The sequence below is a fragment of the Plecotus auritus genome (assembly GCF_963455305.1).
Source record: "Plecotus auritus genome assembly, chromosome: 9".
Lineage (NCBI taxonomy): Eukaryota > Metazoa > Chordata > Mammalia > Chiroptera > Vespertilionidae > Plecotus > Plecotus auritus.
This window is the reverse complement of record NC_137783.1, coordinates 147856130-147871101: the sequence shown is the minus strand read 5'-3', so window position 1 is coordinate 147871101 and position 14972 is coordinate 147856130. Positions and strand designations below refer to the sequence as shown.

At 53.2% G+C, this 14972-nt stretch overlaps 2 protein-coding genes and 1 long non-coding RNA gene across 7 annotated transcripts in view; 2 read left to right on the top strand and 1 right to left on the bottom strand.

Moving 5' to 3' along the window:
• Positions 1 to 4338, top strand: part of ANO1 (anoctamin 1) — a 128715-nt gene extending 124377 nt beyond the window's left edge. For both annotated transcript variants that reach the window (XM_080687730.1, XM_080687729.1), the window contains 2 exons: positions 1990 to 2095; positions 2760 to 4338. In XM_080687730.1, coding sequence (XP_080543856.1) covers positions 1990 to 2095; positions 2760 to 3002 — 349 coding nt within the window. In that variant the 3' untranslated portion in view covers positions 3003 to 4338. The remainder of the gene's footprint in view (positions 1 to 1989; positions 2096 to 2759) is intronic.
• A 1236-nt stretch (positions 4339 to 5574) lies between these two features.
• LOC308257643 lies at positions 5575 to 10441 on the bottom strand. Its single transcript, XR_013961624.1, has 5 exons — positions 10300 to 10441; positions 7783 to 8409; positions 7419 to 7618; positions 6898 to 7034; positions 5575 to 6471 (listed from the first exon to the last, which is right to left on the bottom strand). It is a non-coding gene; the product is annotated as an uncharacterized lncRNA (long non-coding RNA).
• A 158-nt stretch (positions 10442 to 10599) lies between these two features.
• The window catches only part of FADD (Fas associated via death domain), a 33053-nt gene continuing 28680 nt past the window's right edge, over positions 10600 to 14972 (top strand). For 3 of the 4 annotated variants that reach the window (XR_013959105.1, XR_013959106.1, XR_013959107.1), the window contains exon 1: positions 10606 to 11034. Coding sequence is in view for 1 of the 4 variants with exons in the window: in XM_080642604.1 (XP_080498730.1) it covers positions 10749 to 11034 (286 nt within the window). In the remaining 3 variants the exon portion in view is untranslated. Of the gene's footprint in view, positions 11035 to 14972 lie in introns of all 4 variants that reach the window. The other variant, XM_080642604.1, reaches the window with a different exon arrangement.

Below are 14972 nucleotides of genomic sequence, written 5' to 3'. Positions count from 1 at the left end.
GAAGGCCGTGGGCCAGACCACTGCACTCCCCAGAATTCGCTTTCAGCCAGGTCCACCCCATCCTTTGGCCATGATCATGGGCTGCAGGTGCTGTGAGCTCCACGCCTCCACTGGCCGCGCCCATGACAACCCACTTCCCAGAGGAGCTGGCTGTGGGAGGAGCAGCACCGAGCCCAGCCTGGGGCGGGGGGTGTGAGAGGAGGCAGAGCAGAGCTGAGAGCTGCGATGCTGGTGGCTACCATTTGTTCCTGTTCTAAAGCAGGCCTTGTCTCACGTAATGCTCACAGCCATCCCCAGAGAGGACATTGATATTGTTATTCTGCCCAGGGGAGCTAGCAGGTGGCTAAAGAGAGCCACGCAAGGAAAAAAATAAAAATCATCTCTGATGGAGGTCAGTGCAGGTGGTGGCATCTGGGCAGATCTGTAAGTGGGCTTTGAGGGATGCATAGGAGTTTGCCAGGTGACCCAAACACATTTCCCAGTCTCCCGATGCAGCAGGCCTTGAGCACGGAAAGGAGGACACATGTGTGTGGCTTCTGATGCTGGGAGAACACGGGCTGCCTGTTCCCACCGGAGTTCAGGTTGTGCAACTTCTGTGTCGCTCAGCAGCTGGCACCAGGCTGTGGGTTCCCAGCCCAATCCTATCCCCAGGGTTGGCAGCTTAGCCCTCCCATCCAGCTCGCTCCAGAGATAAAGCTCTGTGGGTGAGGAGACCTGTTGGTTGTGTTCCCTGCTGAATCTGCTCCCTGGATTGGGGCCTGGCACATGGTGGCTGTTCAATGAATGCGCATGATGTGAATAAGTGAAGGAATGCCAGGCAGCGGCCCAGAGAGGCCAGGTGATTGCACAGGGACACCCAGCAAGGCAGTAACTGGGTTGGGGTCCAGGCCAGGGCTACTGTGCCCATAGAGCCAGGTGCCAGCCCTCTTCCTGTCCCTCACTGGACCTCAGCTTTTCAGTGACCAGCACGAGGCACACCTGTGGCCCCCTAGCCTGAAAGCTAGGGGCATATTTTCTGAGAGCATTTCCAATGCAGAGGGGTGTCAGCCCATTAAACCCAAGCACCCCCGGATTTCAGGGAGCAGTTGGGTGGGCCTAGGTGGAAAAAGGATCTCGGGTCCTCGCCCTGGGCATCTCTGGGCCTGCGTGAAAGAGGAAGGGGACGGAGAGACCCGAATCTCAGGAGGTGCCCATCACTCTCACTTGTCAGAGTGGTGGGCAGACAATAAGTAAAGATCATGTGCGCAGAAGGAGGGACAGAGGCAGGCTCGGGGGAGGGGTGTGAGGCACTGGTCTCTCTGAGCAGGAAGTCATTAGGCTATGTCTAAACTTGATAACGGGGAAGGAGGGGGTGGACTGTATTAGGCAGAGATCAGGAGGTAACAGCCAAGAGGCCGTGGCTGGAAGAGAGAGGAGTGCCCCTGGGCACTGGGCCCTCTGGGGCAGGTGCCAGGCAGGCCCCGACCACGCCACTTGTATGTTTAACCTCCTCCGCAAGCCACGCTGGGAAAACGTGTAGTTCTTTCCCGTAGTTTCCTCTGCAAAGACTGGGCAGGTGGTTTTCAAACTGGGTGTCACAGACCCACCCTGAGTTTTGTGGACAGCAGGTGTGGGCTGAGGTTAGGGGAGCAAGGCTTAGGGAACCCCACCCACTTCAGCTAGGGGAGCCCTGCTTGCTTGGTTTGATCTCCCGGGGTTTCAGGTGGGACTTCTTCTGGAGAAAGGGTTTTACCAGATGGTCCCAGAGCCCGCTTCTGTGGGCCCACAGCTGGGCCTCCAGGGACGCTTAACTGGGGTCCTAATTTCCACAAAGCCCCTCGGGCCCTGCCAGCCCACGGAGGTTCCTGGCCATCCCTCCAGCATGGAGAGACTCCCTGTCACCTGGGCGGCTGGGCTGCCCCTGCCGAGGCTCTGGCATCAGGGGCCACATGGCGCTGGGCAGAACCCCAGGGTCCTCTCACAGCCCCCGATTCCTGCCGGCATTTGCAGGTACAAAGACTACCGGGAGCCCCCGTGGTCGGAACACAAGTACGACATCTCCAAGGACTTCTGGGCCGTCCTGGCCGCACGGCTGGCCTTTGTCATCGTCTTCCAGGTACGCCGGGGCCCTGCGTCCAGGAGTTTGAGAATCTGTGTCAGGCAGGGTCAGGGCGGCAGGGTTCCGTGCCGCGAGAACTGCGGGCGTGTCCACGGAGGCATCAAAGTCCCATCCTTTTGTGAGCTGTTTTCATTTTATGAATTGCTTTAAAGCCTTGACACTTGTCTTATTTGGTGATGCGTGACCCAGCGGATCATTTCTGAAGCCTCCCAGCCAAGGAATTCGGAATCCTCCAGAGGCGTTTCCTATTTACGGAGCTCAGATTCTCTCGAGCAGGCCAGCTAGAGCGTCATCCCACTACCCCAAGGTTGTGGGTTCGATCCCCAGTCAGGGCACATACAGGAATTCAACCAATGAATGATGAGCAAGTGGAACAACAAATTGGTGTTTTTCTCTCTCTCCCTCCCTCTCCCTAACCTCTCCCGCTCTCTCTCTCTCTGAAAAACAATAACTATAAAATTTTAAAAAGAATGCTGGCCAACATGTCGGGAGGGGCTGCTGGCAGGTTTCCTGCCTATTATACGTTCCAGGAAACCGAGGCCCAGGAGCTCAAAGGTGGTGCCCAAGGCACTGCCAGGGGCGTGACAGGGGGCGGCACTGCCAGGTGGTAGCATTTTCCAGGGTCCTCCTTCCCACCCCCACGCGCTGACTATCCTTCCAGAACCTGGTCATGTTCATGAGCGACTTCGTGGACTGGGTCATCCCGGACATCCCCAAGGACATCAGCCAGCAGATCCACAAGGAGAAGGTGCTGATGGTCGAGCTGTTCATGAGGGAGGAGCAGGGCAAGCAGCAGCTGCTGGACACGTGGATGGAGCGGGGCCCGAAGAAGGACGAGCCCTGCAGCAACCACAGCCCCCAGGCCAGCCAGGACGGCCCCGAAAACCCTGGGGACGCCCCGTAGCGGCCCCGGTGCCCCACCGACGGGCACCTCTCCCGGGCAGGTGGCCCACCCCCACCAGGTTGGGTGGCTCCTGTATTTGCAGCAAACCTTGAAGACCACCTTCTGATAAGACAGCATTTTTAAAAATCTTTTTTCTGGGGTTGTTGTTGTTGTTTTTCCCTTGTTTTTGCACAAAACCATTATGCAGGGAACTTTTTATCTTTACTCTTGGAGTTCATCAGAATGGTTGCTGGGATAGGGTGGTGCACGCGGCAGAGGCGGCCTTTGCAGGGCAGTCCTGGCGTCTCCCCCGCGGCGGCCATGAGCAGAGGCTCCGGGAGCACCTTCTGTAATCCCCCTGGCGCCCTGACAGGTGGGAATGGCATCCGAGGCCCTGGGCACATCTGTACCACATGGAGGGGGAATGGAGAAGCGGGCAAGGAATGAGCCATTAGAGACCAGTTTCCTGAGACCTCACCTGCCTCTAGGTCAGGAGAGCGAGCCAATTCCCATCACCTTTTCTGTAGGTTCAGAAGCAGATACTCTGGTCAGGAGAGGTGGCCTGGCCATGTCGGCCAGAGGGCGTGAGAGCGTCCAGCTTACTCCTGAGAGCCAGTGGGGGCAGGTCCCGCCAGGAGCCATACCTGCCCCCCACCCCACCCCATCCCCGCGCCGGGAGCTGACCTCACAGCTGTCCTCTTTCCTCATGGGCCTAGCCCAGCGACAAGACAATAGGCAGTGAGCCGTCACTCGGAGGCATCTAGGGGCGACAGTGGTTTCAGGAAGTCTAATGGCTCCCAGGGTTCGGTCACAGCTTTAGGATATTTATTGAGGGTGTTCTTTTGTTTTTTTTAATCTATTCTACGGTGGATTTGAAGGGTTCTTTTCCTGTAGCTCGAAGGTGGAAGGAATTTCTTTTTACTAGTTAACCAAATATCATTGAGAGGAATTTAAAATACTGTTACTACCAAAGATTTTTATTGATAAAGGCTTCTATTTTGGTAACACTTCTCTATATTTTTACTCACAGGAACGTTACTGTTGGACAGTTAGGATTTTTAAAGCTTGTGCACACAGGTCTTGTGGGTGACAGGGGCGTCCAAGTCTCGAGCACCCAGAGAAACACGGGAGGGAAGGAGATATACCGTGTTTGTCGCGACCGTGGGGTTGACGCAGCGCTGACATTCCTCCAGCTGCCTGCTCTGTTCATAGTCGGCAGGCGTCAACGTCCCTCATGTGCTAAAATTGTGCCATCAGATGTTTCTGTGTTCTCATGTAAAGGAAGTTGTTTGAAATGGGGGTTTTGTATATGAATATTGTATTAAAAACTTGGTGTTTACCAAAAATCCTTTCATGGAAAGCTTTTCTTTTTTTAAGTGAATGTACACAGATCAGGAGGGCCGTGGCTAGACATTCTCCTGAATAAATGTGTGTGCGTGACACCTTCCTCGCGGAACACTGTCTGGTGACATCTGCCCGGGAAGCTCCCCGGGCTCTCCCCCGTGTCCCAAGCCCCAGGGCTGAGCTGAAAATTCGGGAGGGACTTGGGGGCATCTGTCTTCTTTGGTGAGACACATGGAGTGCTGTGGGTGTTCCTGAGACTTCCCTTCTGAGTGTGTGTGTGTGCACGTGTATGTTTGTGTATGTCTGTGTGTGTGCACGTGTGCATGTGTTCATGTGTGCTTGTGTCTGTGTGTGCATGTGTGTGCATTCATGTATGCAGGGGCTTGTGTGTGCACATGTGTGCGTATGTGTTTATATGTGCTTGTGTCTGTGTGTACAAGTGTGTATTTGTGTGTGCCTGTGTCTGTGTGCAGGGGCTTATGTGTGTACGTGTGTGTGTTTATATGTCCTTGTGTCTGTGTGTGCATGTGTGTGCACACTTGTGTGTTCAGATGGGAGTTGTCGCACCTTCCCAGCAGCCTCTTCCATGAGCCCCAAATCCTGACCCCTGATCCCACCCAACAGAGTATTTGGGATTTCATGGAGCTAAACCTTCCCGCCAACCTTTTGGGGACCAACCTAGAGTCACCAGTGTTTTCATGTGGGTAAGTGGGGGCACCTGCTTTTAAACCACCGCCAAGAATCACCATCATTTTGTGAAAGAAGGGGGCATTTGTAACATCAAACTTCAGCGGGCAGCACACCCTGTCAGCTGGACACGCCTCAGGAGCCGCTCAGGCAACCGGGGTCCCCCGCACACCTCCAGAGCCTTCCCTGCCAGCCGCAAGCCTCGAGCGCCATCTGGTGCCCAGGTGCCTCCGTCCCCAAGAAAACCTCAGCAAACCGCAAGCCCCATGTCCTGGTTACTCAGGGTCAAGAAAGGCCTTCTGAAGCTTTGGCACTGCATTCTAGGTCCTAAACGGAGGCAGCACCCAGGGCCAGTGTGGCAGGAACCCCTCCCTCTCCTCGGTCCTCCCCGAAGCCTGAGGGCTCATGGTGGGACCCGCCCTATTGGACAGATGAGGACACAGGGTCAGAGCAGCGCTTAGGTGCCAAGATCACAAGGCTCCTTAGCACCTAAGCCAAGACCTTATGGAGGCTGGCACTCGGGCCCTACAGACATTCACTCATGCCACGTTCACAAAGAGAGCCATGGACAAAGCAGACACCGCCCCTGCACTCGGGGGATGGCTTCTTGCAGAGGGCGCCAGATGCTACACCAGAAAATGAACACCAAAGCACGATAGCTTCAGAGGAAGAAAGGGGTGCTGATGAACATGTAACCGGGGGTACCTCGGACAGACTGAGTTGGTCAGAGAGGCCCCTGGGGAGCTGAGCAATGAGGAGCCAGAACGTAAAACCCTGGAGAGGAAGGCAGGACAGTTCAGGCAGCGGGAACAGCCGGTACAAAGGTCCTGAGGCAGCGTGTGCTGGGCTAACTCCAGGAGCGGCAAGGACAGCGTGGCCAGAGCGAAGGGCAGGGGAGGCCACCAGAACCAACTCACGCAGGGACTCCGGGCCACGTGAGGACTGTGAGCTCGGTGCTAAGCGCCATGGCAAAGTAAGAGTGGTTTTAACCAGGGCAGCGACAGGATCTGATGCGCATCTTAGTCTTCGCAGCAGTGGGGTGGGAAGCCCGAGAGGAGAGAGCTGCCGAAGTTGAGGTGAGCGGTGACAGGCCGGGACAGGATGGCAGAAGTGGTGGAGAAAGAGCGACCATGTCAGAAAGACTCGCCATCTCGCAGTGGAAGGATTCCGCAGAGGTCAGCCGGTCGGTCGGTGCCACTGCTTCACAGCGGGCACAAGGAGGCCCAGAGAGGGTCATAGCTCCACTGTGGTCACACAGCAGGCTGCACAGCCATCTTCCACACCCAGGCCCTGTGGACCTAGGGCCGAACACTTTTGCTTCTGACCCCTAGATGGTGTGGTGGGAATGGGCAGGAGTCCGTCCCCCGGCGTTTGGCTGCCATCCCCAGAGGGTGGAGGCTGGTGTGAGCTGCATCCAGCCCCACAACCTCCATTTGATGGGGTCAGAATTAGTTGATATCTGAGTGAATTTAATGTAGAAAAACCAGTTAAATCCACATAAAAATCAGGCTTGCTGTTCTCTTGAAAATTCTCCCCCACTGATGACACGGCCCCATTTTTCACCGTGTCACCTCTCCTGTGTGACTGGGGCCGGTGGCGGTTGCCCTTCTTCAGATGGTGCGAGTCCTCTCCACCTACCACAGTCCACCTCCCACCCTCCCAAATGTGCCTGCCCACAGCCCACAGAAGCAGCTGAGACTATGGCTGCTGGAGCCACTGCCTTTCTAGACGAGCCCCAAGGCAGGTCCTTTTCCTGAGATGCAGAACCAGCTGTGGGGATCCCTGGAACAGAGCTTGGCCAAGGTGTGTGCTGGGACACAGCTGTCCTCATCCCAGGGCTGGACTCAGAGCCGGGCACCCACCTCCCCCCCTCCCACACATTCACCTGCAGGCTCCTAGGGGCCATTTACGTGCTCCCTAAAATGACCCCCAGCACAGGTGTCGGGTGTCTCCACGCTTGGGCAGCACTCATTTACCGTCCACATTCTATAGGAGCCACAGCCAAGTGGGAAAGTGCTGACCCTGCAAGGAACAAACCCGGAAAAAGCAGGGGTCCAGGGCCGGGCACAGAGAAGGCACCAGAAAGTGCCAAATGAGTGAATGGATGATGGGTGGCTGGGAGGATGGATGGATGGATGGATGGATAAGTGGATTGGTGGATAGATGGGTGAATGGGTGCATGGATGGGTGGCTGAGAAGATGGATGGATGGATGAGTGGATTGGTGGATAGATGGGTGAATGGGTACATGAATGGGTGGCTGGGAGGATGGATGGATGGATGGATGGATGGATGGATGGATGGATGGATGGATAAGTGGTTAGGTAGACAAATCAGTGAATGGGTACATGGATGGCAGGCAAACAGACTGACGACTGAGCTTTTTCTGCCTTTGAGCTGCGCAGACCTTGGAATCAACTGGCAGGGGTGTTGGTGGAGATCAGGGGTTACATGGGAGGTAGGTGATGCCTCTGGCCTGCAGATAGGCCCGCAGCCTCTGGCAGAGGAGCTGACACCTGGAACACTGACTTGGGCAGCACAGCCATCTCAGCCAGGTTTCCTCAGAGGGGCTGGTGTGAGCAGCCGGGCCAGGATCCTGGGATGCACCTGGGGAAAAGACAGCTGTGAAACTAAGGCCTGATTTCCTCAGCTCTGCCGATATTTATTTACTGTGATCCATTCTCCCGCCCCCCTTCTCTTCACCCCCTACCCCATACCCCCTCTCTCCCCACCCATTTTTATGGACGTGTAACACAGAAAACTGCACATACCTTAAGTGTCTAGTCAGCTTCCACAAACCACACACCTCTGTAGCCAGGACTCAGACACAGAATGTCACGGCACCTCAGAAGCCTCCCTTGGTGCTCCCTTCTGGTCACCCAACTGTATCCAGGGTCCTGACCCCCAGTCCTGACTTCCAGCTGCGTTGACGCTGGTGCCCGGATTTGTTTATTGGTGGCTTGCTGCCCTCTGCTGGCTGCCTGTGGGAGCTCCACTTTGGGAGGAAAAGAGCCTGCCCATGGGCCAGGGCTGGTTTTCTGTCTGCTGTTGGGGCAAATGACCACAAACGTAGTGGCTTCAAACAACACACATTTATTAACTTCCAGTTCCCTACTAGGTGAGACATCTGACACAGGTCTCACTGGGCTAAAACCAAGGTGTCGGCAGGGCCAGACCCATCCCACAATCTTCAATCCAGTGTTGGCGGGGGTCCTTCTCACACTGCCATCTCTCTAGTTAGATTGCGTCGAAGGATACAATCAACAGAGCTAAATGGCAATTCACCAAATGGGAGGCAATGTTTGCACCTCATATATCTGATGTGCGACCCATATCTGGAACATATGGTTCACTCTCTTCATTGATGTTTCTATCTCTCTTGCCCTCTCGCTTTCTCTCTGAAATCAATAAAAATGCATTAACCATCACAGCACCATCTATCTGCGGAATACTCCCAAATTCACATCCTGCCTAGATTTCTGTCCCAAACCCTCTTCCTATACATCCCACTGTCCAGTCAACATATCTAATAGGTCCTCCCCCAAACCCACCCACCTTCCCCAGGTCAGTCAATGCACAAGCACCCTCAGTTCCTCTTGTTTATGTCCACCCCAAAATCTGAAGAGGGCCTCACCCCTCCCATCCCCTGCACTGCACTGAGTCCAGGGACTCTCCTCCCTCATCAGGATTAGTGCAGAGTCCCATGGCTTCTACTCAGGGGCAGAACGATTCCTTAAAAACATTACGCAGAGCCTAGCTGGCGTTGCTCGGTGGGTTAAAGCATTGTCCCTCTATGCCAAGGTTGTGAGTTCGATCCCTGGTCAGGAGTCAACCAATGAATACATAAATGAGTAAAACAGCAAATCAATGTCCCCCTCTCTCTCTAAAATCAATAAATTAAAACGTTTTTAAATATATTACTCAGTTCATAGCTGTATTATTCATCATAGCCAAAAGGTGGAAACAACTGGAATGTCCATCAGCTGATGACTGGTGAACAAATGTGGTCCATCCGTACATGGAAGACTTCTGACCCGTAAAAAGGAACCAACACTCACACCTGCTACGTTCTGCTCATTGAAAAGGAAGAGGCTCCAAAGGCCACGCGGTGTATGGTTCCAGTTGTATGAAGTGCCCAGAGTACGCAAACCCAGAGACAGAAAGTAAATTAGCAGTTGCCAGGGGCTGAGGGGAGGAGGAGGGAAGGGACTGCTAATGGGTGGCAGGTTCCTACTTGGGATGATGAAAATGTTCTAAAATTAGCTAATGGGAAGGGTTGGACAATCTTATGAATAGACTAAAAACCAGTGAATTGTACACTTTTAAAAGGGTAAGTGGTATGGTATGTGAGTTATCTCTCACCATATATATATATATATATATATATATATATATATATACATACACACACACATACACACACACTGAGTGGCCAGATTATTATGATCTCTGAACGCATAATAATCTGGCCACTCAGTGTACTTCTCTTGAGTACCTCATTTATTTGATGTCAAAGACACTATAAATCGTGCATCTGATCAGTTTTCCCCTTTGCAATGGCTGATAGAAAGCTCAGGGCAAATAGGTGGTTGATCTCTAGCAAAAGTCTAGAATACTTTTGGTACCCATTTGAGATACAGATACACTGAGTGGCCAGATTATTATGCGTTCAGAGATCATAATAATCTGGCCACTCAGTGTATATTATTTTCTTTTTTTTAATGTAACTCAAATGCCTTTGCTTCTCACACACTCTGCAAGGGCTCCATCTCGGCAGAAAAGCCGATCCTTACGGGCCCCCTCCCTGACCTCCCCTTGCCTTCCCTCAGCCCCCCACCCCCACCCCCACCCCCCCTGCTGCAGACCCGTTGGTCTCCCTGGGGCTCCTGGAACCTGGCCATCCCCTGTGCCTCAACTCGGCTCAGGCTCTGCCCCCCTCTCCACCCCTACCTCTGCCCGCCCCCCGCCCCCCGCAGCTTTGACCTCAGGTACACTGCACTTGCTTATCTACGTTTTGTAAACTAGTGTACTGATGACTAAGCTCTAGCAGGCAGGGACTTCCCAAATTTGTCCCCAGCACCTATTGCCTGGCACACAGTAGGCGCTCAATAAAGGCTTAAAAACCATTCAAAGCATCAATGACTACAACTTTAAAAATCAAATATCAATTAAAGTTAACCTCCTAAATAAACCTCTGAATAATCTTTTCCGCACACAGGTGCACAGGGGGCACTAAAGGACATGCACCATCACCAATGTCAATAAATAAATGAATTTATCATCAGCACCTGTACTGCCACATTCCACAGGAAACGCAGGCCCGCCCTCCCGCACGCCCACAACCGGGGTCTCCGGAGTTCCAAGGCCATAGTTTTCCATCAGGAGAAAGAAGGTCCGAAGGGCGCAGGCGCAGAGGCCGCCCCAGCCCGCGCCGGTACCTGCCTGGAGCGCCCCCTGGAGGCGGCGGCGCGTCTCCCAAGCAGAAACGGCTACGGTCGGGCCCCGGGCGCATGCGTGAGTCCCGCAGTTCTCGCGAGGCTCCAGAGTTCTCGCGAGGCCCATAGGAGCCCCTCAGTGGACTTCCGGTGTTGGGGTCGAAGCGTGGGGTTTGTGAAGAGGGACCCCGAGCGGCCCAAGTCCCCGGGGCGCAGGCCGGCTGTGGGGCGGGTGGCGAGCCGGAGCTGGGGACGCGCGCGGCGGGCCGGGTTCGGGACGCGCCCTCCCGGCGGCCGCCACCATGGATCCGTTCCTGGTGCTGCTGCACTCGGTGTCCACCGGCCTGTCGAGCGGCGAGCTGACCGAGCTCAAGTTCCTGTGCCAAGGCCGCATAAGCAAGAGGAAGCTGGAGCGCGTGCAGAGCGGCGTGGATCTCTTCTCGGTGCTGCTCGAGCAGAACGAGCTGGACGGCGAGCGCACCGAGCTGCTGCGCGAGCTGCTCGTGTCCCTGCGGCGCCAAGACCTGCTGCGGCTCCTGGACAACTACGAGGCGGGCGCGACGGGGCGGGCGGCGCCGGAGGAGCAAGGTGGGCGCGGGCCGGGGGCTGGGGGCCGGGAAGCGGAGCCAGTCTACCCAGCAGGCCGCGTTGCGGGTCTGCGGGCGTCTAACCGTTGCCAGCTTTGAGTTTGCGTGGGTTTTCCCTAAAACCCCCTGGAACACCGGTGGCACGTGGGAGAACCAACCCTCAGAACAGTGAACTCGCCCTAGGCTGCAGGGCATGGACACTCACCCCCCAAGTTCAGTATTTTTGGTGCAGAGCCCGGCTCCGTCTAAATAAGTGAGAAAATACTCGGAAGGAAAAGGCGTTGGTAACCTCCTCCGGGTGGGAAAGGGTCGCGGGAGCCTGTGCTGCTGCCCGCAGTTGCCTTCTGCCTGTCAAGTCCATTCTGCAGTGGCTCCTGCCCCGCTCTCAGGCACCCCTCCGCCACCCGCACCTGTGGCTTGCAGAGGCCTCCAAGAGTAAAAGTGAAACCTAAGTTCAGGGTTTCTCAGCCACGCCATATTCTAAAACCGGGCGGGGGGGGGGGGGGGAGGAAGTGCTTGGGGGGCATCCCTCAGGGGCTTCAGGCTGTGGCCTGAAATGGGTTATTCTGTCACTGAACCCAAAAAGGATATTAAGAGTGACTCCATGGGTATCACTCCATAAGCACTGGTGCTTATTATTGGTGGCACGCTGACAGCACAGCTCTGCCTAAAAGTAGATAGATTTATACATATATACACGTGCACACACAGTGCTTGACAGACAAACCGAGACATGGGAAAACTGTATCTTCAAGTATTTTCAGTGGGGGAGATATATGTGTGTGTCTGTGTTTTTTATTTATGTTGGAGGGAAGTGCACTAGAAGGTGAAGAGCAGGTGTGAGGGTTGATAAGGGGTGATTCTTTGTTACTCTTTTGTAGAAGACTAGAGGCCTGGTGCATGAAATTCGTGCCGGGGGCAGGGGGTCCCTCTCAGCCTGGCCTGCACCCTCTCCAATCTGGGACATCCCTCTCGAAATCCGGGACTGCTGGCTCCTAACCGCACACCTGCCTGCCTGATCGCCCCTAACTGCCCTCCCCTGCCAGCTTGATCACCCCTAACCACCACTGCCTCAGGCCCTGCCACTGTGGCTTTGTCCAGAAGGAGGACCAGAGGACCAGACATCTTCCGTCAGCCTGGTCTAATTAGCATATTACCCTTTTATTAGTATAGATGAATTAGCCTAATGAGTCAGACTGTCAGGGTTTTGCAACCTGGCTCTGCCCTGGTCTGGCTGTCTGACCTCAGGAAACTGACTGGCCTTCTCTGTGCTCGGTTTCCTCATCTGTACAAACGGCCGTAGTGTCTTTGGTTTGTAGCTGGAGATGGGAATTTGCAGGAACATTTTGTCCTCTGGCCTCTCTCCCCATCCCAGAACAGCCTTCTGTGGTCTGTAGTACCCGGCTGGTTGATCTCAGCAGTAGCTTCAGCACTTGAGGACATGGTAGCTGGGGACTGAAGACTGGTGGTCAGTCTGGAGCTTCCATACAAATCCCCACAGACTTGGTTCTCTCACAGTAGGCAGCCAGAATCCAAAGCCAAGGTGTCTCGGGGTGTGCTCCCTCCCCAGGCTGTGGGGGTGGTCCTTCCTGCCTCGTCCTGCTCCTGGGGCTCCAGGTGGCCACGACACTTGAGTCTCTGCCTCCATGGTTACATGGCCTCCTCTGTGTGTGTCCTATGAGGACACTCATAACTGGATTTAGGGCCACCTGCATAATCCAGGATGGCCTCATTTCGAGATCCTAACTTAATTACATCTGCAAAGACCCTTTTCTAATTAAGTTAACATTTGTGGTTCCAGGGAGCTGACATGGATATATCCTTTTAGAGGCCATAGTTCAGGATGGGATAGGGGAGTGGCCCCATTTCCTTCCTTCTAGCAACTCCCAGCCCTTTCTTCAGTGTCCCCTATCCTAAACAGATAGTTCTACCATAGCCCATTCCAGCCACCAAGACTTCAGCAGGCCACACCTCCATGTTTTGGGGTGGCATTGGCTGGGGTGGGATTAGAAGTCACTATTGGGCTTTCTGTGACCTCCAGCCCCTCTGCTACCAGGTGACTTCAGCTTTGCAAGAGGACCTCTGAGGTGGTGCCTGTTCGGTGCTCAGAAGTGAAGTGATCGCACAGTCAGCTCTTCAATTAGTCCTGCTGAAGGTGTGGGGGCTCACAGGCTGGGGCTCATAGAAGGACTATGATTCCTGTGAATCCACAGTTCTGGTGTATCCAGCACTTGGGTCAGCACAGAGAAGCCGTTGGGGTATGTCTCCTGAGGAGCTGCCCCAAACCTCTGGTCAGTCGTTTTTTGTGTGTGTTTCTTTCATTCTCCTATTTCTTTTCTTTTCTTTTTTTTTTTTTATAAATCTTTATTCAGATTATTACAGGTGTTCCTCTTTTTTTTCCCCCCATAGCTCCCCCCCACCTGATTCCCCACCCCACCCCATGCCCTTACCCCCGCCACTGTCTTCATCCATAGGTGTAAGATTTTTTTTTAAATATATTTTATTGATTTTTTACAGAGAGGAAGGGAGAGGGATAGAGAGTTAGAAACATCGATGAGAGAGAAACATCAATCAGCTGCCTCCTGCACGCCCCCTAGTGGGGATGTGCCCGCAACCAAGATGCATGCCCTTGACTGCAATCGAACCCGGGACCCTTCAGTCCGCAGGCCGACGCTCTATCCACTGAGCCAAACCGTTTAGGGCCATAGGTGTAAGATTTTTGTCCAATCTCTTCCCGCACCCCTCACCCCCCCTTCCCCCTGAGAATTGTCAGTCTACTCCCTTTCTATGTCCCTTATTCTATTATATTCACCAGTCCATTCTGTTCTTCGGATTTTTTATTCACTTGATTTTCAGAGTCACTTGTTGGTAGGTATGTATTTGATGTCATTTTGTTGTTCATAATTTTTATCCTTAGCTTTTTCTTCTTCCTCTTCTTAAAGAATACCCTTCAGCATTTCATGTAATCCTGGTTTGGTGGTGATGAACTCCTTTAGCTTTTTCTTGTCTGTGAAGCTCTTTATCTGCCCTTCAATTCTGAATGATAGCTTTGCTGGGTAGAGTAATCTTGGTTGTAGGTTCTTGCTGTTCATCACTTTGAATATTTCTTGCCACTCCCTTCTGGCCTGCATAGTTTCTGTGGAGAAATCAGCTGACAGTCATATGGGTGCTCCCTTGTAGGTAACTAACTGTTTTTCCCTTGCTGCTTTCAAGATTCTCTCTTTGTCTTTTGCCCTTGGCATTTTAATTATGATGTGTCTTGGTGTGGTCCTCTTTGGGTTCCTCTTGTATGGGGTTCTGTACGCTTCCTGGACTTGTAAGTCTATTTCTTTCACCAGGTAGGGAAAGTTTTCTGTCATTATTTCTTCTAATAGGTTTTCAATATTTTGCTCTCTCTTCTTCTGGCACCCCAAAAATTCGGATGTTGGTACGCTTAAAGTTGTCCCAGAGGCTCCTTACACTATCTTCATATTTTTGGATTCTTTTTTTTTGTTGTTTTTCTAGTTGGGTGTTTTTTGTTTCCTCATATTTCAGATCTTTGGTTTGATTCTTGGGGTACATTGATCTACAGTTGAGTTTCTGTATGTTCTTTATTTTAGACAGTGTATGCTTAATTTCTGACCAGTCCTTTTCCATTTTTTTGGCATTCTCATTAAGATCCTTAAAGGTCTCACTAAGTTCCTCAGAGGTTTTTAGAAGATTCTTGAGTAACCTTATAAATGTGGTTCTGAACTCTATGTCCAGTAGTTTGCTTTTCTCCATTTCTTTCATTCGTGACATGTTTCTTTGTCTTCGCATTTTGGCTGCTTCCCTGTGTTGATGGAGTGGCTTTGTGTGGTAGGTGACATATAGGGGCCAGTAGCTCAGCCTCCCCAATCACCTGAGGTGGACACTCTTGGTACACCCCTTTGTGGGCTGAGTGCAAAGTCTTGGTGTAGT